The sequence below is a fragment of the Akebia trifoliata genome, unplaced genomic scaffold, assembly GCF_017979445.1.
Source record: "Akebia trifoliata isolate Shusen 1 unplaced genomic scaffold, ASM1797944v1 Contig00554, whole genome shotgun sequence".
NCBI classification, from domain to species: Eukaryota; Viridiplantae; Streptophyta; class Magnoliopsida; order Ranunculales; family Lardizabalaceae; genus Akebia; species Akebia trifoliata.
In genome coordinates this window covers 2,457-28,865 of record NW_028237093.1, presented here as the reverse complement: position 1 = coordinate 28,865, position 26,409 = coordinate 2,457, and the positions used below count along the sequence as shown (strand labels likewise).

The 26,409-nt window shown below is 36.6% G+C and overlaps 1 protein-coding gene across 1 annotated transcript; it reads left to right on the top strand.

The window, feature by feature from the left end:
* LOC147381343 (prolycopene isomerase 1, chloroplastic-like) lies at window positions 1-26,409 on the top strand. The gene is made up of 15 exons (XM_086430559.1): window positions 1-293; window positions 652-796; window positions 13,733-14,020; window positions 15,278-15,484; window positions 15,574-15,673; window positions 16,252-16,334; window positions 16,446-16,502; window positions 16,587-16,739; window positions 16,848-16,926; window positions 17,022-17,170; window positions 17,275-17,409; window positions 17,849-17,962; window positions 24,700-24,810; window positions 24,938-25,046; window positions 25,955-26,409. Exons 1-15 carry the CDS (start codon window positions 1-3, stop codon window positions 26,026-26,028), a joined length of 2,097 nt encoding a protein of 698 aa, XP_086286685.1. The 3' UTR covers window positions 26,029-26,409.

Below are 26,409 nucleotides of genomic sequence, written 5' to 3'. Positions count from 1 at the left end.
ATGTTGGTTGATGTCGCGGCAGGTCTTGAACTTTTTCCTTTTCTAGGTGGATACAATGGTTATAATCAGATTAAGATGGCGCCAGAAGATGTCGAAAAAACCTCATTTCGCATGCCATCTAGGAACTACCACTATATGCTTATGTTGTTTGCGTTAAAAAATGTCGGAGTTACCTACCAAAGGGCGATGGACATCATTTTCAAGGACATGTTGTATCACAAAGTTGAAGATTATGTGAATGATCTTTTGGTAAAAAGCAGGAGATGTGATGAACATTGGCCACTTTACGGGATGTACTTTTGAGATGCCATTAACACAGATTACGCATGAACCCATTGAAATGCTTTTTTAGTGTGTCAACAGGGAACTTTTTGGGTTTTATTGCGCAACAAAGAGGGATAAGTATTGAGTCATCAAGGGTTGAAGTTATCATGTCCATAATCGTACCAAAGACAATCAAGCAGGTCAAGAGTTTTTTGGGGAAAATATCATATTTAAGGCATTCCATTCTGGGGATGGCATAGTCCACAATGCCTCTGATAGCATTATTGTAGAAGAATGTAAAATTGGAATGGAAAAATTCCCACCAAGCTAGAAGAAGTAAAGTGAGCCATGAGTAAAGCACCCGTACTTGTTCCACATTTTTGACAGGCCTTTTATTATTTACCTTGTGTTCATGGAGGAAGTTATTGGGGCCTTGCTTTGCCAGGAAGATCTAGATGGCATTGAACGACCAGTATACTATATGAGTCAAATTTTGCATGGTGCTGATTTGCGATACCCGAAGGTTGAAAAGGTGTGTCTTGCCTTTGTTTATGCATCTCAAAAGCTGAGATATTATCTCCTAGCTAACACGATTCATGTAATAGAAGGGCGAACCCGGTTTGGTATTTTCTAACTAGGCCCATGTTGATTGATAAAGTTGCCCAATGGACGATAATGCTGTCAGAATTTTTATATAGTGTATCGCACCAAAAGTAGTCAGGGGTCAGGTTTTAGCAGATATACTTGCAGCATTTCCAGGGTCAAAATGTGGTTCATAAGTCGAACCTTCTGAAGATTTTCCATAAGCAATGGTGGCACTTGATTCCCCAACGTCTAATTCAACAACTAAAAATTGGATTCTCCATTTTGATGGATCATTAATAACAGAAGGCGGGGGCACCAGGGTAGTATTAACTGATCCCAATTGGATATCGACATCACTATCAGTCAAGCTAGCCTTCCCCTATACTAATAATGTTGTTGAGTATGAAGCCTTCCTATAAGGCTTTCAATCACAAAAGCTATAGGTATTCGAAACCTAGACGTAAAACGGGACTCAAACCTCCTAGCTAAACAAATGAAAGGAAAGTTGTCATTAAAAGAACTCTCTTTGGCACCATATCATGTGAGAGCGCAAAGTCTGCTAAAATGGTTCACAAATGTTATAATATTGCATATTGGGATAACAACAAACATGCACGCAGATGCCCTCACCACTCTAGCATCAAAAGTTTATTTTGAAGAGGAAGAGAATGTATGTATCATCAAGTGGATAACACCTTTTGCTTTGTACTCTGATGACTACATTGATGAACAAGAAGATTGGCGAAGTGACATAATCAAGGACTTAAACTTGCCGCTAACAGAGAGGAAAATGACGATGTGTCAACTCACGTCGTTTGTCGTTTATCAAGAAGTACTTTATCACAGGTGCCCGGATAAGGCTTTAGCAAGGTGTTTAGGCCCAAAGGAGGTCGAAGAAGTTTTGAAAGAGATACATAATTGACTTTGTTGGAAAATGTTAGACGTCGTACTGTACACACACATTCAACGACAAGTATACTATTGGCTTGAATGGCTATTCAATCATGACTTGTGCTGGAATTGTGCCCTAAAGGTCAAGCCACACCTTGTTAGGCATAAGTGGTAATGGTAGAGAGTGAAGATGAATGGTGCTAGACAATCACCAAATACCTAAAAGAGGGATATGTACTAGCCGATCACAACAAAGTAGCCTGTCTAAGAAGGGGTGCAAAGCATTCTGTCGTGTTGCAAGATATATTTTATATGAAAAGTTTCAATAGCAAGTTGCTATGATGCCTTTCGAAAAAGGAGGCACAATGGGTGTTGGAAGAATTGCATTCAGGTAGAAATGGTGAGCATCAAGGAGGGTGATGCCTATTCAAAAGACTATTGGACATAGGCTATTATTAGCCTATAATGGAAGAAGATGCTGCAAATTTTTCTAAGAGATGTTTGCAATGCCAAGTGCATGGAATCTTAATTCACTTACCAACCACAAAATTACATTGCTTGGAAACACCCAGGCCATTTTATTGCTGGGGTCTTGACCTTAAAGGACCAATTAACCATAAGTCATATTTGGATATCACAACGATGAAACTTTTCACGAAATAGGTGGAATCATTTCCCCTGAAGATGGCATTCTAAGAATGACAATTTCTAGTTTTATCAAAGAACATATCATATATAGTTTTGGGGTGCCAAAGAAAATCCTGTTAGATAATGGGACTCCTTTCGTGAATCGTAGCATGGCAACGTTGTTAAGTAAATATGATATAAAGCACCTAAAATCAATGCCTTACTACCCTAAAGGTAATGGGTAACAGAGGCAACGAATGAAACATTATAAAGGATCCTCAGTCGAACTGTACATGACCACCTTTCCAAGTGGCATGATCAACTACCGTTGGCTCTTTGGGCATACAGAACTACGCCTAGGAGCGTTACTAAAGCCTCCCCTTTTTCTCTTATGGTGTTGAGGTTGTATTGCCAATTGAGATTGGGATATAGTTTGTAAGAATCGCCCTAGCTGATGGCATAGAAATTGATGAGCATGCAAGGCAAAAACTGGTCAACTTAGAAGCGCTTGATGAAAGGCGAATGAAAGTAGAAAGGATAGCACATGCATATAGAAAATGAATCTCACGAGCACATGATAAAACCATATGACCCAGGTCCTTTGAAAAAGGTGACTTAGTACTCAAGGTATGCCCCCATGTTAGAAAAGAAATTTCAACAACAAAGTTTGCCCCAAATTGGGAGGGCCTATTTCAAGTAAGGCAAGCCTCACCTAGAGGCTATTATTATTTAGCTACACTAGAAGGCGTATTAATCAAAGAGCCAATCAATGTAAAATGGCTTAAAACCTATTTCAGTTAAGGAATTTCGACATAATGCAATGTAATAGGGAATCATCAATTGAATTCCTTTATTTTTGTCTAAGTACCTTCATTTTTTTGTATTTCCTATTTTTCTCTCGTGATAAATTTGCTTATGATGTTATTGTCAAAAAAATAAATAAATAAGAAATTCATAGTAGAAAGTACAGAAGGTGCAAAAAGCTAGTGAAAGTTTACATTCTCATAATACAGATTATAAGGCCAAAAAAATAATGAAGAGGGTGTAATTACATAATTCATAGCTATCAAGTAGAAAGCTAAAACAAGCCATCAAGTAGAAATGAATTACTAGAAAGAAGAGATTCCCTTATCCTAGAAATACGATCTGAAAAAATACACGCCTAGTCGTGCAAGTTGTCTTACTTCTCTTCGTTTTCAATTATTTGAGCCCTCATAGCCAAAAGCTCAGCTTACCCTTTGTCAATGGCGATTTGCTTTTCAACTAGCTTTGTTTCAAGAGGTGCTAGCTCGCTTTCTATTGATTGATAAGTCTCAAAGGTATTGACGACTTGATTATACCAAGTATGGAGCCATCATTCTCTCGTACTGACTTGTTCAAACTGCGAAGAAGTAACAATCGAAGCCTTAGTGGAGGCCATTACCCTAGTCAGCTATAACACATCATTTACGATGGCGCATTAGCACATACCAGGAGAAATCAATAGAAGCAAAAGGTGCGATGCCCAAATTTGTCAAAAACTTTTTGGTAAAGTTTCAACATCCTTAAAAAGTACTCTAAAATCTTCAAGCACAACAAACCTCCCAACTGAGGCACTATCAATGGCGTTATATGTTTATCTTGGAACACCGATATACCTTCCAGTTTCACTTGGTCAGACGATACGTAGTAGGGGTGCAACTTAGTTTGGTTTGAAGTCAAATTGGAACCAAACCAACATAGTTCGGTTCTACTAAATAAGAACCGAAATTGAATCCCATTGGTACCAAACCAACCCAAACCGAACTAAAGTCAGTTTGGTTCTACAAGTTGCCAATATTCTATAAATTGTAAATAATATTTTTTAATTAAAAAACTAACATATAATAACATAAATTTCATACAATAAATCACTAATCTATCCATAAAAGTCATTAGTTTATCCATTAAAGATCATTAATCTATGTCCTAACTCTTAAATAATTCGTAATTATATATATATACATATGCATTGCACAAAGGTTCGACTCTCAATTTGGTTTGGTTCTATACAAGTTTGATCTAAGAACCAAACCAAATTGATCGGTTCTCCATTTTCGTAACTTGAAACCGAACCACAACTTCTTCCACACCGAACAAATCTACCCCAAAGCTATTGTTTGGTTGGGTTCTCAGTTCGAATCAAACCAAGTTGTACCCCTAGTATGTGGTGCTCTAACTTGATATACCTAAAGGTACTAGACTGAAGTTGAGCATTCGCATGTGTCACCCGTGTATCGAGGGACCAGATTGGCTATGTTTCGACTACGATGCTATTGGGGGTCAAAATATGATGCAAACAAGTATGTGCATACTCGTGAATATGTGCAAAAGGGACAGGATGTGCTCGGGGCATTTTCACGAATTATGAGCAGACAAGCATAGTAATTACATAAAGCAACTACAGATAGAAAGAAATAAAAAGCTAGTCTGGACTAAAGTCTTCATGGATCAACTGGGTTGACCCAAGGAAAAGTCAACCAAAAAAGAAGTATTCGATCAGGTCATGCTTGACCCTAAATCCCCAGTAGAGTTGCTATTAAAAGTGTTTTGATACATTTTACGATAAAAATAAGAAGTATTGGTGATTTGGGGCATTTTCTGAGAATCAGAGAGTTGTCCCCTAGTTTAGGTCTAGGAACAAAAAATAACTCCTAGTGGATCTAGATCGGTCCACGAGTAAGAGACATGAGAAATATGGGTTTTAGAAGGTGTTAGACGCCTAACACGCCCTTTGAAAGTGATCAGTCTCTTCAATAATCCAAGACTATCCTATAGTCAACGAGTAAAGACCAAAGTCAAATTACAATCAAAATTGGAAAGATTAAGGTCAAGGTCCAAGGGTCGATCATCATTATCACTTTATGCCAAATAGACCAATCGAGCCCTATGACTTAGATTTCCCAAAATTAAATTTCATAAATTCTCTGAGTTTTGCACATGAAAATTTGTATCGACATCACAAATTCGATGTAATAAAAAAAATTAATAAATTGACTTATGATTTAATTCCCATGTAGTAAAAGTCGGTGAGTTAATTCATGTATCATTGTAAAATATATATATATATATTTTTAAGCCTTATGTACACGGAAAATCTTTGAGCCAATTTGGGTATTTTTTATTTTAAAAAAATTAAATCATTTTAAATGCCCCCAAATTTAGTGAGTTAACTCGGTGGAATTTTACAAAATATTTTCATATTAAATCGATTTCAAAACATTTAAAATCGATGAGTTGATTCAGCCAACTTTAAAAGTAATTTGAGTTTTAAAGATGAGTTTAAAAAAATTAGTTTTGCAAAGACCCAAGTGGCTAGTTTGACCAATAATAGCTTGTTAAACACATTTAATGATACTCGTTCATGCCTCAAGCTATACTTAAAAAGAGATATATCGGACACCTGTCTGAATCATTCACATGAAATCATAAATATAAGAGGTCAAATAACTTACACATAACGCGAACTCGTCAACAAGGAAAAAAATTAACTCACTTTATTCTTAGCAAGTAAGAATCAAGAATGTTGTTGTGGACCCCTTTAGAGTCTACATTGTGAAACCTTTCTTCTTTTAGAATATGACACTTCGAATATAAGCCAAACGGTGTAGTGAAAAATAGATTGTAAAGTAATGTGTGCGACTGAAATGAGAATGAGAAGAGTTGAGAATGGGGCAACTGAGTATAAATCTAAGATGAATGGTGGAAATGAGTAGTGCTGAGGTGAATGGGGTGAGTGAGGCCAATAATGGACATGTAAGATGATAATGGTGGGACTGTTGTCATGAGTGATTAAAGGTGGTGAGGGCAAGAGTTGGGGGTGAGGGTGATAAAGGTGTGGTCATTGTTGTGAGTGGCTGAGGGTGATAAGTAATGCGTATAAATTAGAACTTCAATTTATAATCAAACTTGTGGAAGGCAAGTGATGAACATTAGGAAAGGGGGTAGAATCAAGCAAAGATTATAAAATTAAATCAAATCAATATTAAAAACTATTTTGTATTTTTTAATTCACCAAAAGGGAATTAAATGTTGCTGGAAATTAAACTAATTGAAATGAAATGAAGCTAAGAAATATAGAGAAATACCATTAGACAAGGATCCACCTAAAGAAACTCAATCCTACCTGATCTAATTCAGGAAATTCTCTTTTTAACTCAATTCAAAGGGTTTGGTGTTAACTCCTTGGATTTGGAGATTTAACAATAGAAGCTCAAATTTAAAGGACCTAAGGTCTCTTTACTCATCATGTATGAAGTTCCTACTACCAATTATCTAAACATAAATGAAGCATCTTGATCTAATTTAAGCATGATTCATCATTTCTAGCATAAAAGGTGTAGAAGTTTACTTTAGTCTCAATCCATAGGAGTTGGACAAGTCTTGAAGTGAACCCCTAATCATTAAAGCAATAAAGAGAAATAAAAACTAAATTATGACAGAATTTAAACTTGCTCTAGGCTTTTCCACTCTTTAATCGAAGTGAGGGTTAGCTTAAGGTCATAGCAAGGAAACAAGATTAAAGAAATAACAATGCTCTTGTATTCATTATAAAAATCAAAGGTTACACTATTCTCTCTACAAATTTATAGAACCTTAATGGAAATTAATTAAAAATGAAAAATACAAGAGAAAATGCCAAGGGCCTTAGGTTAAAAGAAGAGGGGCCCTTTCCTCATTGGGAAAGTATTCTATTATAGACAAACGCCATTCTAGAAGGATCTATTTTGAGCCACAATCGTATTTGTGGATAAGACCACGTGATTGGTTTGGGACTAAGAATAGATAGTAATCGAAAATAGGTAGTGTTTATTATACATGTCGTGTTAGTGGAATCGCGACAAAGTTTGATAAGTATGATTTCAATTTCGAGGACGAAATTTTTATTAAGGGGGGGAGAATGTAACACCCCGAATTTTTAATTCGTATCTCGAGGAAAAAAATAAATAGTAAAATTTTAAGAAAATCTTGAAAGTGAGATTTAAGAGTAAAGTTTTAGGATGTTTTTGATCATTTTAATGGAATCTGACCTCACCATCAGATTCAAAATGATCGAAAAACATAGTTTAGCCTGTAAGCACGCTCAAATGCGAGTCCGAATATAAAAGTTGCAAAATCCTCGATTACCGGATCGGACCAGGTTAAAATAGTGACTTTTTGTTAGAGCAATAATTTTTAAAATTCGATTACACCATTGGATTCATAACGAAAAATTATTCAACATGGACTATTTATTTATCATTTTTGGAGATCAGGAAGTTGAATTATCGCCAAAAACGAAAACGACATCAAGTTTATGGGTCACGTCAGGCCAAAAATGTAAATTTTTTATGGAGACATAATTTGTAAAAATTGACTATATCATTAGATCCGGAATGAAAAATTAGGCGAAATAGAGTATTCGTTTGTCAGTTTGGAGACCGAATGACCAAGTTATCGTCGATCAAAACAATAGGCGAAATACCGAATTCGTCCCAAATATTATATAAATAATATTTAATTTTTTTTTTTAATCTCATCTTCCCCAACGCGTCTAAACAGCCGAGACCTATACGAAATGACATTTTTTTTCTCTTCGACCTTCCACCTCAGATCTCTCGCAAACAGTCCACTTTCGACGATCGCCGCAGAAGAGAAAAAGGTCCGCAGCTTCGTTCTCTATAAAACCCACCCAACCTTTCTTCATTTCACTTTCTATTTCACCCGATATCATCAAAAATCAGCCATATTTGGATATGGAAATTTCGAAACTTTGACTTCGAATTTCGTCTGTTTCGGGGTCAAACCGTCTTCCGACGCAGAAGGGAGAAACATCCGCAGCCTCATTCTCTATATAACCCAACCAAGTTCCTTCCGTTTTCTCGTCTTTTTCACCCCATATAGTCAAAAATCAGTCGTATTTTTATACGGAGATTTTCGTAACTTCGACCTCGGTTTTCATCGATTTCGGGGTCAAACTGTCTTTCGCCGTAGAAGGGAGAAGAGACGAGTACATCGAGATCTTCGAAACCACCAAGCCAGTTTCGAAAATCAGCCGCTTCGAAGTTCGTTCCGCCTCGATTTTCGCACCAATCGTCTCGATTTCCTCGCACACGCTTTGATCCTTTTGCTTAGTCATTGTAAGGAACTCTCAATTTCTATTAGTAATCATAGATTGTGAAAATTGCATTTAGGATTTTATCTGAAAATTTTTGATGTATTTCCAAAATATAGAATTCTTTCGTTATTTCAAAATTCACGCTAGAAAATGCATGTTTGATATGTTTAATTGTATTTTTTAACAAATCATACGTGGGTAGCATATTTTAACGGGTTATTTCCATCAATTGGGTCTTGTGCACTGCTCGGACCCCGTTTTGATATAAAATTTGTTTTCTTTTTCAATATTGATAAAAATAAATTCGTTAGTTGGAAAATGTGATTTAATATTCAATGAACTCATATTGAGTTGATGAATATCAGAAAATGGATGTTTTATTGAAGAGATTGAAAATTGTAAAAATCAAAAAAAGGGAAAAAGGGTATGAAACGGTAAAATGTCAGAGTCACACCCGAGGAGTGATGTCTGCATTTTACGTTGTTGTGTTGTGTGCAGGTTGGTGAAGAGATATCCAGGAATAATATTGTTGGTTGCATGTTTATTTAAATTTCTGTTAGAGCGAGGCGCTCCGTTATGTTATTTATTTTAGGCTGGGTGGCCACACTTGCATGGTAGGAAACTGGATATCTATTCTCAACCTTGTATTGTTAATTTCTCTTTTGTTTTCAAATGAAAATAATATATATATGTACCTATTTTGTGAGCCGTTAAAGAGTTTGTGAATGCCTGAAGGGATAGTGCGTCATATCATCCGGAGTGGTGTACTATCCTGGGATGTACGGTAGGGACCACCAAACTCATACGTGGTATGAGACGCGTATGAGAGTGGAGTCACAACTGGAATCCGGGTTTATTCCTCTCTATCTTTACCAGTGAACTTGTAATGTAAAGGTGGTCGTATACGAATGGTTTGTATATTTGGGAATCACATGTACGCCTGATAGGCATAGACAAAGATGATTAGTCAGTGATCACTAACAATCTATAGTAGTCGAACGTTCTGATACATCGAAAAGAGACCCATTGCTTACGGTCACGTCAAACGGCCAGCCTGAGCCGGATAAATGGTCAACCAAGCGTGGTAAACAGCGACCAACCACAAAATCAGGAACTAAAAGCCATAAAAGAATTGTAACATCATGTCCTGACTGGGAGCGATCCAGTCGTGAATCCCAACTCTCTAATTCCAATACTCCACCATTGTGTATTATGTACATGTTGCCTTATTTTGATATATAAAATGAAATCCATGTTTAATGTTTTCATTTGATTAATTAGATTTCTATAAAAAGAGAATGTTATAGTGAGTACTGTTGATTGATGTAATATGAGTTTTAAAATGTTTAGTTACTCATCCCTGGCTATATGTACCAGTTAATCGTAGTTTCTTTTGTAAAATTTTACAAACTTTAAAATGATCTAGTATGCTTATTCGTTCATGTTAGAAGAGGTTATTAGCAGAAATTTTGTTTTTCCTTACTAGGTAACCATTGTTACTCACCCTTTCCTTCTCTTTTTTTTTAATTTCAGATTTAGAGCTTGGCGAGGCAAGTATAGAGTACGAATGAAGATCATCTGGTTGGTCAGATAGACAACCAGAGTTCGTCACCTGGTAAGTACTAGGGCTATACCCCCTAGTGGTGTCAGTTCCCCCATGTAGTCTTATGGATTCTATCTTGAGTGTTAGGACTTTTGTTAGAGTGAGAAAATCTCTGTATAATCCTGTATATAAATTTTCTCTTCCGCACTCTGATCTATCGTACGATATAAGATATGTATAAGCTTCCGCTAGTATTCTATTTTATTCGTATATATACAGGATTGTATGTCGTTTATCAGGTGCAGATTATTCGCCTTGAAATGCTAACATAAATAGAGGAAACCATGCCGAAATTTTGAGGTGCCACCTACTACCTCGAGATCTGACATGGGGATTTGTGTTAGTGTTCGGCGGGGCGCCACAAAAATATACTTGAGTAGGATATCTCACTAGGTTATTTCGGTTAGTTGGGTCCTATGCATCGTTCGGACCTCGTTTTGATCTAAGTTTTGGTATTTTTTCAATGTTATTGATAAAAATAAATTTCATAGTTGGAAAATGGTTTAATATTCATTGAACTCATATTGAGTTGATGAATATCAGAAAGTGAATATTTTGTTTGAGAGATTGAAAACTGTAAAAATCGAAAAAAGAAAAAAAGAGTATGAAACGGTAAAATGTCAGAGTCACTCCCGAGGGGTGATGTCTACATTTTACATTGTTGTGTTGTGTGTAAGTTGATGAACGGATATCCAGGGATAATATTACTGGTTGCATGTTTATTTACTTTCTGTTAGCGCGAGGTGCTGTTTACTTTTCCGTTCCGTTATTTATTTTAGACGGGGTGGCCATAGTTGTATGGTAGAAAATTGCATATCCATTCTCAACCTTGTATTATTAATTTTTCTTTTGTTTTCAAATGAAAATAATATATATATATATATATATACACACCAAACATTTTAGCCAACCATTTTTGTCCTACGTGGGTTAGAAGTTTTGGAATGGGTTGATTTTTGGTGAAGATGATCTTTACGGTGAGGAGATCATCCTCACCAAAAATCAACTCATTTCAAAACTTCTAGCCCCATTTTTACAAGTTGAAAAATCGTGGACTGTCCATTTTTTGTAAATCATTTTTAATGGGGTTAGAAGTTTCGGTGAGGAGATTATCATCACCAAAAATCAGCCAATTCCAAAACTTCTAACCCATGTTTTGAAAAATATTTTGCCAAAATGTTTGCTAAAATGTTTGGTGCTGAACATTTTTCATATATATATATATATATATATATAACTATTTTGTGAGCTGTTAAAGAGTCTGTGAATGCTTGAAGGGATAGTGCGTCATATCATCCGGAGTGATGTACTATCCTGGCATGTACGATAGGGACTAGTAAGCTCATACGTGGTATAGGACGCGTATGAGGGTGGAGTCATAATTGGAATCCGAGTTTATTCTTCTCTATCTTTATTAGTGAATTTGTAATGTAAAGGTGGTCATATACGAATAGTTTATATATTTGGGAATCATATGCACGCCTGATTGGCATAGACGAAGATGATTAGTCAGTAATCACTAATAATCTATAGTAATCGAATATTTTGACACATGGAAAAGAGACCCATTGCTTACGATCACGTCAAACGACCAACTTTAGTCGGATAAATGGTCCTACAAGTGTGGTAAATAACGACCAGCCACAAAATCAGGAACTAATACTTTATTATTAAACATCATGTCCCAACCAGGAGTGATCTAGTCATAAATCTCAATTCTCTAATTCCACTACTCCACCATTGTGTATTATGTATATGTTATCTTATTTTGATATATAAAATGAAATGCATGTTTAATGTTTCCAATTGACCAACTAGATTTGTATAAAAGAAAATGTTATAGTGAGTATTGCTGATTGATGTAATGTGAGTTTTAAAATGTTTAGTTACTCATCTTTAACTATATGTACCAGTTAATCGTAGTTTCTTCTATCAAACTTTGTATATGTTAAAATGATTCAGTATATTTATTCGTTCATGTTATGGGAGGTTATTGGTAGAAATTGTTTGATTCCCTACTAGGTAACCATTGTTACTCATCCTTTCCTTCTCCATTTTTTTTAGTTTCAGATTTAGAGCTTTGCTAAGCAGGTATAAAGCACAAGTGAGAATCATCTGGTGGGTCAGATAGACAACCAGAGTCCGTTACCTGGTGAGTATTGGGGATATACTCGATTTATCCAGGAATATTATATATTTGTATTGAGTGTTATGACTTTTGCTAGAGTGATAAATTTTTGTATAATCTCGTATATAAATTTCTTCTTCCGCACTCTGATCTATCGTACGTTATTAGATATATATAGGCTTCTGCTTGTATTATATTTTGTATGTATATATGCAAGATTATGTATGTTGTCTATTAGGTGCAGGTTGAACGCCTTGAAATGTTAACATAAACAGAGGAGACCATGCTGAAATTTTGGAACACCACCTAGTGTCTCGAGATCTGACATGGGATTTTGTGTTAGCATTCGGCGGGACGCCACAAGAAAACTCAGATTCAAAAAATAAAAATTCAATTTTTTTATTTTTATTTTTGTTTGAGCTTGATCAGTGGTGTTGAAAATGTATGGCTACCAAACTCCCAAAACTAAATATTAAAATTCAACGGTGAATAATGTTTTCTTTAAATATTTTTTTTAAAGTCCTATTAGTCTTCCCTCTACAACAATTCTTAAGATTTTTACAAAATCTTCTTAGATTAAAATTAAAGAATCATTTTTTTAACATTAAGCTAAATCATGAATTTTATTAGGACTTTTAAATAAAGTACATGAATATTTTTAGGAATTTCTAAAATAAAGTTATGAATATTTTCCAAGGGCATTTTAAATAAGAGAAAATTAAACATAAAATTCCCTAAGCTTAGTGGATGTTTGTTAAAATTTTTAATCAAATTAGCACTTTATTAATCTATCCTATTTTAATTTTTTGAGTTATCCCTTATTGTATTATTTTTAAAATTATATATTATATAAATAAAATAAATAAATAAAATAGGTCTGACCAAATTAGACTCCGGTCAGACCTCGGTCCGACTAATCAAGCAAAATTTTGGTTGGTTCGTCGGTTCGGTTTTTAAAACATTGTTGGGACCTGAAGCGAGTAAACCGAAACACTATAAAATCCCCAATTTGTTAGGTTTGAGACCTGAATCGAGTAAACCGAAACACTATAAAAACCCCAAATAGTTAGGTGATTCATGCAAATAGTTTGCAATGTAATTTGCATTGTTTGTTGGGACCTGAAGCGAGTAAACCGAAACACTATAAAAACCCCAATTTGTTAGGTGATGCATGCAAATTGTCTGCAATGTCTTTTGCATTGCGTGACCAAGCAGGGCATAAATTTATTTTTGTCTCATCTGCTGAAGGGATCATGGAGTGGAATCATCACCCACTCCACTCATCTCCAGATTTAAAAATTAATCAAAACTCTCCTTTTCTTCAACCAGAAACGAAAAAAATGCTCCTCTCCTAATCACCACAATCCATGGCCAACCTAGGGTTCAGTTCTCCATCCCTTCTTTGCCCCCAAAACCAAGAATTCAGTAGTTTCAGACCGATTAATCTGAACTTTGGGTTTGTTTGTAAACCCAGAACCTTAGATTTCGAGAAGAGGAATGAGAAATTAAGTTTTTGAAGGAGAGTAGGGATAGAACATTCAGTTTGAGGTCGAAAGCAGTATTGAGTGAGGAGAAAGTGGTGGGGAGAGGTGGAGGAAATGGAGATGAGGATAAGAAAGTTACTACGATGCAATTGTTATTGGATCGGGAATTGGAGGTTAGTTGGCCACCACAGTTGGCAGTCAAGGGAGCTAAGGTTTTGGTGTTGGAGAAATATGTGATTCCTGGTGGGAGTTCAGGGTTTTACCAGAGAGATGGTTACACTTTTGATGTTGGATCATCAGTGATGTTCGGTTTCAGCGATAAGGTCAGCTTTGATTCTCAGTTATTTCTGGTTTAGAAAACAAAGACAATCAAGAGAAATCTATCCACACACAAAAAAAAAAAAAAAAAAAAAACAATCAAGAGAAAGGTCAGGTTTGCCATATTAAGTATGAGATAAACATTGTTTTCAAACTTGGTTCAATGTCTCGTAAGTGGATTTATTGATGCTCTATCACACAAATTATTTCATTTATAATATAGAAACATTTAAATTCAGTCATACAGGCTTAGACCCATAGCTTAGTTTGTGGACACATTGCAAAACAACTTTGAGGTCGTGGGTTCAAAGTCCAGCTTACCTAACAAGAAAAAAAAAACATTTAGATTCTTAAAATAAACTAGTGGTGGTGGTACGTGCGTTCTCACTTGATTTACAAATTCTAGTATTCCTAGAAAGGCATAATTATCTTTATAATTAATTAATTATTAAAAAGGGTGTATTAGAAATTTTATGTAGGTAGTCTAGTATTGTAAAATGACTCACATGTTGTACCCCATGTGATTGCAAAGTGCACCCTGCTTAAAAAAACAAAAATACCAAATGGACCAGTATTTTAAATGGGGTGTGTTTTTAGAAGGTCAGGAGGCAATGAGTGCCAGTCTTCTAACATATTAACATGTGCCATGAAATGTAATGCAAGGTTATTTTCATAATTAATTAGCATGGATTTAGTGTCAACAACTCACCCTTCTCTCATTATAATAGTAAATATTTAATGCAATGTGGTTGCATTTTTTGGATATATTTTTTTAAATAACTAATATGCATTTGTTGTCAACAATACTCTACCCTGCCTTCTCTCATCATAATTGTAAGATTTACTTATATGAAAAAAAAAAAGGAGTAAAACCAGTTGCCTCAACTGAGTTTTCAAAATATGAGCTGACTAAGTCCTTGAATCTCGGATGAGATGCTGAGACAGGTCATCTCGGTCTCACTATGTTGTGCAGTGGATAAACTGGATATCTTGCTTGATCTAAAAGACAACTGATTGTGATATCCATTGTGAATGACCCATTTTAGTGACTCGTTCATATATATAAAATAAACACAACAATGGACCCCACTCTTTTGTCTCAAGATTTATACCCCAATCCTAAATTCTGCAAGTTCTCAATGGTATATTTTTAGTGTAACCTGTGATATTCAGTTATCTTTCGATCATCTGCTATTTTTATACGGTCAATCTTTACAAGCATTAATCTGATGTATTCGTTGGCTTTTTATTATGATGTGCAGGGTAATCTAAATTTGATAACTCAAGCGTTGGCAGCAGTTGGGTGTGAGATGCAGGTGATACCTGATCCAACCACTGTTCATTTCCATCTACCCCATGATCTCTCTGTCCAAGTGCACAGAGATTATAGAGACTTCATTGAAGAACTTAACAGTAAATTTCCCCATGAGAAGGAAGGGATCGAGAAATTTTACAGTGAGTGTTGGAAGGTCTGTCTTAATTGACTAGTAAATGCAACTTCCATGTTCTTTTCTTTATTTGCAATCCTTAATTCACCATAACTGATTATTTTTTGTAGATCTTTAATGCCTTGAACTCATTGGAATTGAAGTCACTTGAGGAACCATTGTACCTCTTTGGACAATTCTTTCAGAAGCCTCTTGAATGCTTGACTCTTGGTAATTGCACTCCTACTTAATATGTAACATGGAGCTTATGTTTAGAGAGATCCTATTGCCACACCAACCTTTTCTAATGCCACCCCAAGTCGTATGTAATCACCAAAGAATTAGCACACATCTTAGGGTGGCGTTAGCAAAATTTGGTGTGGCAATATTAGCTCTCTATGTTAATAAGATTGTGAAGTTGACGTTAACTCTTTGATCCATAATCTGACTGTCTTCCAAATGGGATGCCATCAGTGCCACCACTCGGGCAATCTTTTATGCGATTGGACAGTCGTATCCATCAAATATCACCTTCTTTTGACAATTAGAAGAATGTGGTGGTTGGTGCAGAAGAAAGTAACACAAATAGTTATGTGGTTAATGCCACGTGTGCCGGTTTTCTGCTGCTAGACTCTCTTTATGAGTGCCATAAACTTCCTCTATTTATACTTGATGCTTATTAGTATTAATCATGGAGGTTTTATTCCTTTTTCTTTTCCTTACCTTCAAGTCACCAAATATTTAATGAAAACCTGGAAATTTTCTTTGTTTCTGAAATTTTCTTACTTATTAATGGATTGCTTTGGAAGCCTATTATTTGCCTCAAAATGCGGGAGACATAGCTCGGAAATTCATACAGGATCCCCAGTTGTTATCTTTCATAGATGCTGAGGTGGGTAACATTATTTTCTGGATTGTATGATTGGTTGTTTGTTAGATTTCTAAAATTTGCACATGCCATCAAACTCACAAAGTGAATACTATCTATGTGGTGTCTCTGCAGTGTTTCATAGTGAGCACGGTCAACGCGTTGCAGACACCAATGATCAATGCAAGCATGGTAATCTTTTTAATACATTTGGGCCATTTTAATATTCACTATTCATTGTTGTGTTACCTTGTTTATTGCTTTTCTTTTCTCCAGGTTTTATGTGATAGGCATTTTGGTGGGATCAACTACCCTGTTGGAGGCGTTGGTGGAATTGCAAAATCCTTAGCCAAAGGCCTACTAGACAAGGGGAGTAACTTACTGTACAAAGCAAATGTGACTAGTATTATACTTCAGGATGGAAAGGCTGTAAGTGTTACCCTCTATCATTAATGTTAAGATTTCATATGCTTGGTAGCCATAAATCTGGAAGCTAAGTTTTTATTTTATGCTATTTTAGTCCTTTTTCTTTTGCAGGTAGGTGTAAGGCTTTCGGATGGAAGGGAATTTTTTTCCAAAACCATAATATCAAATGCAACTAGATGGGATACATTTGGTCAGTTCTGTTGCTGAGCATTCTATTTTCATTATATTGACTTCAATTCCTTTTGCTGGAGTTCTAATTAAAACTGAATTTTCATTCTATTGTAGGGAAGCTTTTAAAAGGAAATGATCTTCCAAAAGAGGAGGAAAATTTCCAAAGAGTTTATGTTAAAGCGCCATCTTTTCTTTCCATTCATATGGGAGTCAAAGCAGAGTTCTTGCCACCAGACACAGATTGCCATCATTTTATTCTTGAGGTAGTTGGATATCTTAAGTAGATTTAATTTACAAGGCTTAATTGAAAGAGTTTGAACTGCTGTATTCACCGTCTTGTATCTCGTATTTTCCTTTATTTATGCAGAATGAGTGGACTAGGTTAGAGGAGCCTTATGGAAGCATTTTTTTGAGCATTCCTACTATTCTTGACTCATCATTGGCTCCAAAAGGACATCATATCTTTCACATATTTACAACATCTTGCATTGAGGATTGGAAGGTGAATTTTTCTATTCCAATATTATATATTACTAGAAGGTGGCATGTGCAAAGTGCAAACACACATGTATTAGAAGGGCTTATTTGCAATTTAAAATATTAATTAAAGGGTTTTTGGAGATTACATAGTAAAAAAAGATATTTTTGTAATTTTGAAAATTAACCAAGGTGATTATAGGATCGTGGGATTGAAATTTTCTTAGTTTTGACCAAAATAACCTTTATTATATTAAGTTTGAATGCAAAAGGTGGGGGCATTTGGGAGATCCAAATTTTCATGTCAAAGCACTTCTATTCCGCCTTCTCTCATTATAAGAGTGAAGATGAAACTAATCTTACATAGTTATTGATTATCTTTTTGTATTTTGTGCTAATCTTGGTTTGTATGTGATAATATGGAGCAACTCCAAATAACAATGAAGTGGCCTTTATTTGAACAGGGACTCCCTCAAAAAGAATACGAGGCAAAAAAGGAGATTGTGGCAGATGAAATCATAACCAGACTTGAAAAGAAACTATTTCCAGGGCTTAAATCATCGATTGTTTTTAAAGAGGTAGATGTCGTACTGTTACTGATTTCATAGCACCTTTTTTTAGCAAGCAGTTGGATTAGGGTGTAAGGATGGGTTGAAACCCATTGGTATTAATGTACACAAACTTCACTGACATAGCAACCTGGCATACTTGATTTTATGGTAACTTAGGATGATCTAGTTGTGAATGAAGTTAAAGGTCTCCTTGCTTACTCTTACAACCTTAGTGGTAGTACACTAAGTGCTTTTAGACTTTGTATGGACCTTTGAAGAATATATACACATGATTGGTGAAAATGGAGATCCATTTATATCGAGCATAACCTTCCATGATGTGATCGTGCTCGAAGGATTACTCTTATACATTTCTTTAATAACCTATACAGTTTTAACTTTTTGTAGCCCCATTTTATACACGTTTACTCATTTAGCAAGTTCTTTGATTTCAATATTGTTTAAAATATCAAAGCACGTGTAATTGCAATTGCAAATAACTTGCGTAGGATTTGAAAGGAGTGGAATAATAGAATTTTCGAAGGAAGAGAGTTGCCTTCAAGAGACGATTGCCTCTGTTTTGTATTTTTTTCTTCTTTTGGTGTAAAGTCTGCATTGAACTCAAGGACGGTTCCGATAGCTTCCCACTGTGTCCAATTCCTCCCAAAATTGACCTCTCTCCCAATCTTTGGACAGCCATACATCCCCGAGAAAACTCACTGCTCTGACTCCCCCACCAACTTGCTCAACACTGAGACTGAAAAAGCACCTACCAGACCAAGACCTCAATCGTGTTTTTGTTCCACAATACTATTACTCCCCCTGCAGTAACATTTGCTCCAAGATAACACCAGCCCTTATTTTTGGACCCCCACATATCTCTAATCACATCCGAGTCAACTTTGTCCAGCTTTGTTTCTTGAATAGCAACCAGATTTGGCTTAGTACTAGCAATCATAGCTCTAATTGTTGCCCTCTTAGCTCTATCATTGAGTCCTCTCTCATTCCATGAGAGTATGTTAATTGTCATTGGGAACCTGCAACCTCCTCCCACTCCCAAGCACAGAAGCAGAGCTCTCTTGAAACCTACTTACTGACATTTGCAAATCTTGAACTTGGCCATCTTGATCTTCAATTTTTTCACCTCCTCTTTGGAATTTTCCAACAACAATGGATCCTGTTTGAACTCCCCTTTTGGCCCCTCATCACGAATTAAATTCTCCACCTCCTCTCTAATGCACTTCTGTTCAACAGCCACTGGATCTCCATCAGTGATGATCTTACTGTAGACTCACCAATTTTCTGTTGAAGTTTCAGAGCAATCTGCTGCAAATAACCTGCATCTTCTTCTTGTTCGTCGACCAGGACTCCTACTGATATGATCAGTGATCCAGTCCACCAGGAATTCCACCACTTGCTGCTTCATTCTTTCTAAGCCCCACACTTTCTCTGCACCATGGTTATCCACAATGCACAAAAGGGAGTCCTTTTGGAGTTTTGGTCTAGGGTCCTCTTCATCGGAGCCATTCCCACTTTGTTCTTCTTCCACGACCAAATCTCTCCCAAGACCAGCCTAGAAATCCTTCTAGGGTCAAATTGTAGAAGAACTACAACTTTCCTAGTGATGTCCACACGTAAGAATTCCGAGAAATCACAGTTTGAGATTTCCTCTGCCCCCAATTGTTGAACATAGCGGGCGATTCTCCTACAACCCAAGGCTTAACAAGAGTGATGGATCGATCATCTACAACGACGTTTCCTTCCAGAAGCCCTAGCTTTTGCTCCAAAGACGGGCTATTTACCAAAGCCTTTGAGGATGTGATTAACAAATCCTCAATGGGCTTTGTTAAAGAGTCCTACCCAAGCACCTCATCGGGCTTGGGTGAAATCATTAGGTTTAACAACTCATCTTCTAAAAATATATGGCCCATGGGCTTTAGTGGGGTCACAGGCTTGCTCTTAGACCAAAAAAAAGGTTCGCACAAACCTGCAATGAACAGGACACGTGCAATGAGTCTCCGCAAGCAAAAGACTCCCACTTCCACGTGTTCCTCCATGACTCCACGTGCAATGGATGAAATCATTAGGTTTAACAACTCATCTTCTAAAAATAAATGGCCTATGGGCTTTAGCAGGGTCACGGGCTTGCTCTTAGACCAAAAGAAAGGTTCACACAAACCTGCAATGAACAAGACACGTGCAATGAGCCTCCGCAAGCAAAAGACTCCCACTTGCACATGTTCCTCCATGGGTCCACATGACTCCAAAACCGAGGCTCTCTGATTTAACCTAAGGTAGTCCCTTGCGCACTGAATCCTTGCTCAACTGTACCTCAATAATCGATGACAACTGCCTTCCCTTTATTCTTAGGCCTCTCCTTGTCACAATCGCTGTCCCCGTGATGGCTAGTCGTACCCTTGCAATTTGAATTAAGCGGTCAAGATCTAGACTCATGTTGCTCCGGAACTGATAGTACTATGTTTCCTTGGCTAACCGCAGGTTTCGTTTTCTCCGACCGACCTCTTGCTTGTATGACGTTTTCCACCTTCCAAACGTTGGTCATGGCTTCCTAGCCTAAAGAAGGGATGGTGAGATCCACATCCCGGTTGCTACAACCAACCAAGTCGACAGAACTTGATGACAACTCTCCAGTTCACCAATCCTAACATCGAAGATGCGAAGTCCTACCGCACAAGAAACTTCCACAACCTTAATCCATTGGGGGATATCGACAGCTTTCCAACCCACCTTAATTGGAGCTGCTCTGAGGTCTTCCATTGCCGAAGTCCCATCACTAACTTTGATCAGGCCACCCAAAAGAGTGCCAATGGACTTGAAAACCTCTACGCTCCACTTGTGAAATGGTAAATCAACAATGTCAACCCACGTCCCTGGCCTTTCCCATTATTTAGCCTAGCTATTGCAATTTTCAAACTAGGGTTGAAGAAGGACCTCAAAATCATGCTCCTGCACACTTTTTAGCCCAACGAAGATATCAAACTCATGCTTAGTAGCACAGACAAAGACTCGATTGTCTGATCCCCAAGGGATTGAAAAGTAAGAGTCATAGTATCCTATAAGCCAGTTTATCACTTTAGACACATCCTCCCAAAATCCTCCTTTGTCCTTGGTCTCACAGAGTATGGCCCCACTGCCACATCCCAAAGTTTTAGATGTAGATAGGGTTCCTTTGTTCCTTGGACCCACAAAATCTGAAGCACCAAAATCGAAAGGATTTTTTGTTTCTTTGAAACCGGTGAAACTTACAGAGATCTCTCAGAGTGTCTACTAGATTTGTCCAACCATTACTAGCGTACTCCGTGACCACCACAAATCTTCTATGCTCATTCAAATAGCCGCACACTAACTTGCAAGAGTCCGACACAACATTCTTGCTCCAGACATCCTTCTTGACCAAATGTAAGCTTGCCTCCTCTAGAACCCCTATGAGCCATTTCCTTTCTTTCTCAACAAACAACAATTCTGACAGTCCTTTTTCTTTCCTTTCCACCACTTGCCAAGCCAGATTATTTTTGAGCCAGCACCTATGTTGCTCAAAAACTTTCTGGTCTACTTGCACCAAAGGCGGCCTTCCCATCGAGTTCGAGAGGGTCAAATTCACCTACTTTCATACACGTTTTCCTTTGTTCTTCATTTTTTACACATTTTCTTTTAATCCCAATCAGACCCTAAACCTTAAAAAGCTTTAGAATATCTATCTATACTTGTTCTTCTTGCTTTTAGACCCCTCAAGAATCATTTAGCTCCCTCTCGTTTGAATTTCTTTCAATTCTAATATAAGTACTTAATGAATCAGTACTAGCAGTAGTTTGATTGGATTCATGAAGGCATACACACACTTTAACATTTTCCTCAATTTTTATTCCTTTAGAGGTTGAACTCTCAGGAGTTCCTTTTGTGTATACTCCTTGAGTTAACATTACATCTAATTCTGCACTTTTCTTCTTGAGTGTTTTCATAAGGATAGATTATGTTGCATTCTTCACATCTATACCTCATTACCTTATCATATACTATGGACTTTGGAATGTCCAATCAGAGGAAATCTCAGATTGCATTTTCATATTTAGCAGATTTTGTTAGTTTCCAAATAAAGAGATGAGGATAATTAGTATCCAAATCTCCAAGATTTATGGCTTAATTGGTTTCTATTTTTACTCCCTAGAATCAAGGAGTTGAATTACCTAATTGTGTTGGTATCCTCTCATATTTATTCATGTATTCTTGCCTATCCAAATACAACAATGCGAGAAGAATTCTCTCATATTTTCTATATGGTATCAGAGCAACCTCTGAACCTCTAAGAATTCTGATGATGGTAAAATACAGAATGACCACTGATAAAAACAGCACCTCCAACGCCTCTTCCGGCTCTGAATAGATTTCTCACAGCAGTCATGGCAAGTCTGAAAGTCTCACGTTTCCAATAACTAGACACAAACTGAACGGACATAATTACCTTCAATGGGCTCAATTGGTGATGATGTTCATATCAGGGAAAGGAAAAGATGACTACCTCACAGGCACTATTGTACCCCCACGAAAGGAAGACCCAAAATTTCGAACCTAGAGATCTGAAAATAACATGGTAATGTTGTGGTTGATTAATACCATGGACAATGAAATTGGGCAGAATTTCATGTTCTATGGAACAACAAAAGAAGTCTGGGATGCAGTGAAGGAAACGTACTCCGACAATGACAATACGACAGAACTACTAGAGATTAAAAGCAGCCTCCATGATTTGCGACAAGCCAAATATAGGAAAATAGTCGAGAAGGAAAGAGTCTCAAAATTCTTACTTGGTCTAAACAAAAACCTTATTGGAGCGAAGCTTTGTCTGAAGAATTGTGTGCTCTTGAGAAGTCTCAGACTTGGGAAATGGTACATTTTCCTGGAAGACAAAAGGTTGTTGGCTGCCACTGGGACTTTACTATCAAACACAATCCCGATGGCTCTATTGCTATTACAAAGCCCGTCTTGTAGCCAAGGGCTATACTCAAAATCATGGTGTAGAATATCAGGAGACCTTTGCTCCTGTGGCAAAGATGAGCACTATTCGCATGCTCCTCTCTTGCTGCTCATAGGTCGGCCCTCTATATCAACTTGATGTGAGAAAGTTTTTCTTGATGGAGACTTACATGAAGTCTAGATGACTCTTCCTCCTGGATTTTGCTCTCCCGCTCATCGTGGCATGGTTTGTCATTTGAGAAGTTTTTTGTATGGTGTCAAACAATCTCCTTGTGCTTGGTCTAATAGATTTGAGGCTGCCGTGTTACGATATGGCTACCATCAGGGTTCTATTGATCATTCTATGTTTCTTCATCATGCCAATGGCAAGACTATTGCTTTCATATACATGGATGATATTGTTCTTAGTGGGGATGATGCCGAGGGATTTGCCTCTATTAAATCATATCTCAATAGGTAGTTGAAGTAAAAGATCTTGGTCATCTCAAGTACTTTCTCGACATTGAGGTCGCTCGGTCATGATCTAGCTTCTTCATTTTCCAACGCAAGTATGTTCTTGATCTTCTCCAGGCCATTAGCCAACCTGTTACTTGGCCCCCTGATACTCCCATTAAGCAGAATCATCGCCAGATTGATTCTGAGGGGAGTTATTTTCTAATATAGGGCAGTATTAGCGATTTTTTGGGAAATTAATATATTTGCCCATGATGCATCTTGAGATCGTGTATGCATTTAGTGTTATGAGTCAATTTCTGCATTCTCCTCGTACAGTACACCTTGAGGCAACTATTTGGATCCTATGTTATTTGAAAGGGTGTCTAGGGCATGGTATTCTATTTGTTAATCAGGGCCACTTTGGAGTTGAAGCATGGATCGATGCCGGCTATGCTGGATCAATATCTGATAGGAGATCCACCTTAGGTTATTGTACAATGGTTTGACGTAATCTAGTCACTTGGCGAACAAAAATAGGATGTGGTTTCCTACTATAGTGTCTAGAAGCAAAATTTTCGAGCCATGTCATACGGGGCTTGTGAACTGCTATGGTTGAAAACACTCCTCTGATTTGTTGCTTCTTGTCTAATGGATGAATGTTCATTTATACTAATGGATGAATGTTCTATGCAATTTTTATTAGTAAATGGTATATGTAATTTACAAGTTCTTGCTAAAAGCAATTATAAGTTTTTTCAAAAAAGAAAATATTTTGGTTGAAATTTACTATTCATTGAAATATTTCCACCTAAATATTGCATTTTTATACTTAAATAATTTCAGCCGAAATTCACTATTCATCAAAACATTTCACGAAATGAATAGTGATTTCCACCGAAATATATACAACAAGAAATTGTGATTAAATTTTGTGTCGGAACTTGTGGAAATGGAAATATTTCAGTATATTTCGTGGAAATATGTCAAAATTTAATATTATGGTTGTGACAGAATATAAGGGAAGAATTAACATAACTTAATATAACTTCAATGACAGAATTTCTTTATCTCCCATAAGCACGACAAATTTTAGAAGGAAAGAATTAATATTAACATTTAACACCCTATCCTTTCAATTATGCCTAATTTTGGTTAGTCTTTCTTTCTTTCTTCTTTTTGTTTTTTGTTTTTTTGTTTTTTTGATTGGGAGAATTTCCAATAGTTCCGTCATTTATAATTGTGATTAAATATGGAAATCTGTAGATCACTCAGTCACTTGCTTTATTTAATTAGTATTATGGTTTTTTTTCATTTGATGGTATTGCTGGTGTTGACAGATAGGGACCCCCAAGACACATAGGCGTTTTCTTGCTCGGGATAATGGTACCTATGGACCAATGCCACGTAGAATCCCCAAGGGTCTATTGGGGATGCCATTCAACACAACAGTAAGTTGAATCTAATTGCTAATGATAATCATTGATTTTTATTATTTTTTGGCCATAATTGCCGTCGAGTCAACTTTCTACAAACCTAATAGTGGACTGGGGCCTATAATACTTAATATTATTGCAGGCTATAGATGGTCTATACTGTGTTGGGGATAGTTGCTTTCCAGGACAAGGTGTTATAGCTGTGGCCTTTTCAGGAATAATGTGTGCTCATCGTGTAGCTGCTGATATTGGTAAGTAAAATTTCATTGGTAAAAGAAAGGAGGTCAATAGACCTGCCCATAAAGGACAAAACAAACGAAAGACACAAACCATACAATCACAAAGCAGCACAAAACAACATCCTACAACTTGTCTGAAAAAAACCCAGTCCCATCTAAAATGGGTCTGGTTCGGGCCTGAAGAGTATATTCGGATCCTATTAGCTAAAACCATATCCGAAACATTTGCTTTCATTAAATCTGGATCAAATCCGACCGAATTACTTGATTCGGGTTGGATAATTTCGGACAATTCAACTTTTTCTTGCTCTATTTCTTTTCTAATTGTTGTATTATTCTATTTTACTATTATAATTCTTTTATTTTTTAAGAATTCATGTTATATTGAAGTATTAGAAAAGAGATATTTTGAAAAACATAAAATATAATTTCAAAGCAATTTATCATTCGGATCTAAGCGGATATGGGGATGGGACCATATCTGACCCAGACCCTGCTCAGGTCCGGAGATATCAACCCATATCCGACCCATTTTTCCAGGTCTACTCCAAGGGTCCAAAACCACTAAATTAAGATTCAGATCATTCGGAATTTGGATAAAATCTGACCCATTTCATACCCCCTATAAACAGCAAGTCCTCAAAATGGATGCTTTTGAATTCCTTAAAACTTTGTACCAGAAGAACACAAAACCCGGTACTGTTGTAGTTATTTCACGTAATGAGCTCTCTTTCCCTGAAAACAGCAAAGCAAGCTCAAAATTTTTAAATCTAGGCCCTTGACTCTGAAATCAATCCCTTTCCAAAAAAAGAAAAAAGTTTGACTAGCTCATGATCTCATTACCAAAAAATTCTAAATGGGTGACCTGTGGATGGATTCTTTCTTTAAAAAAAATTTGAAATTTTTTTGTTGAATTTCAGGACTTGAGAAAAAATCCCCAATATTGGATGCTGCTCTTCTTGGAGTTCTGGGCTGGTTAAGGAGGATGGCATGAAAGATATAGTTACTGAAATTGGTCAATTGCATGAGTGGACGTTAGCCACTCATGTGGTAAGATTCTGGCCATTGATGAGATCATGTGACCAGAACAGCATAGTTTGCTCATGAGCAGCTATGACAAATGGCATGATATGGAGATATGGGTTCTGAAGCCTTTCATGGCACAGGTTGCTTTGTTTTTCCACAATTGTTTGTTAATGTATGCTTCATAATGACAAGTTTATAGTATTATGTTTTTTTTCTTATCGAAGTTGTAATGAAATTCCAGGAATCTGTGGACAGATTACTTAAGAGTTGAAAATTAGTACTTCTAGTGCAAAATCTGTGGACAATTGTTTTACCAAAATATGTTATTAAATTGTTGATGTGCAAATAA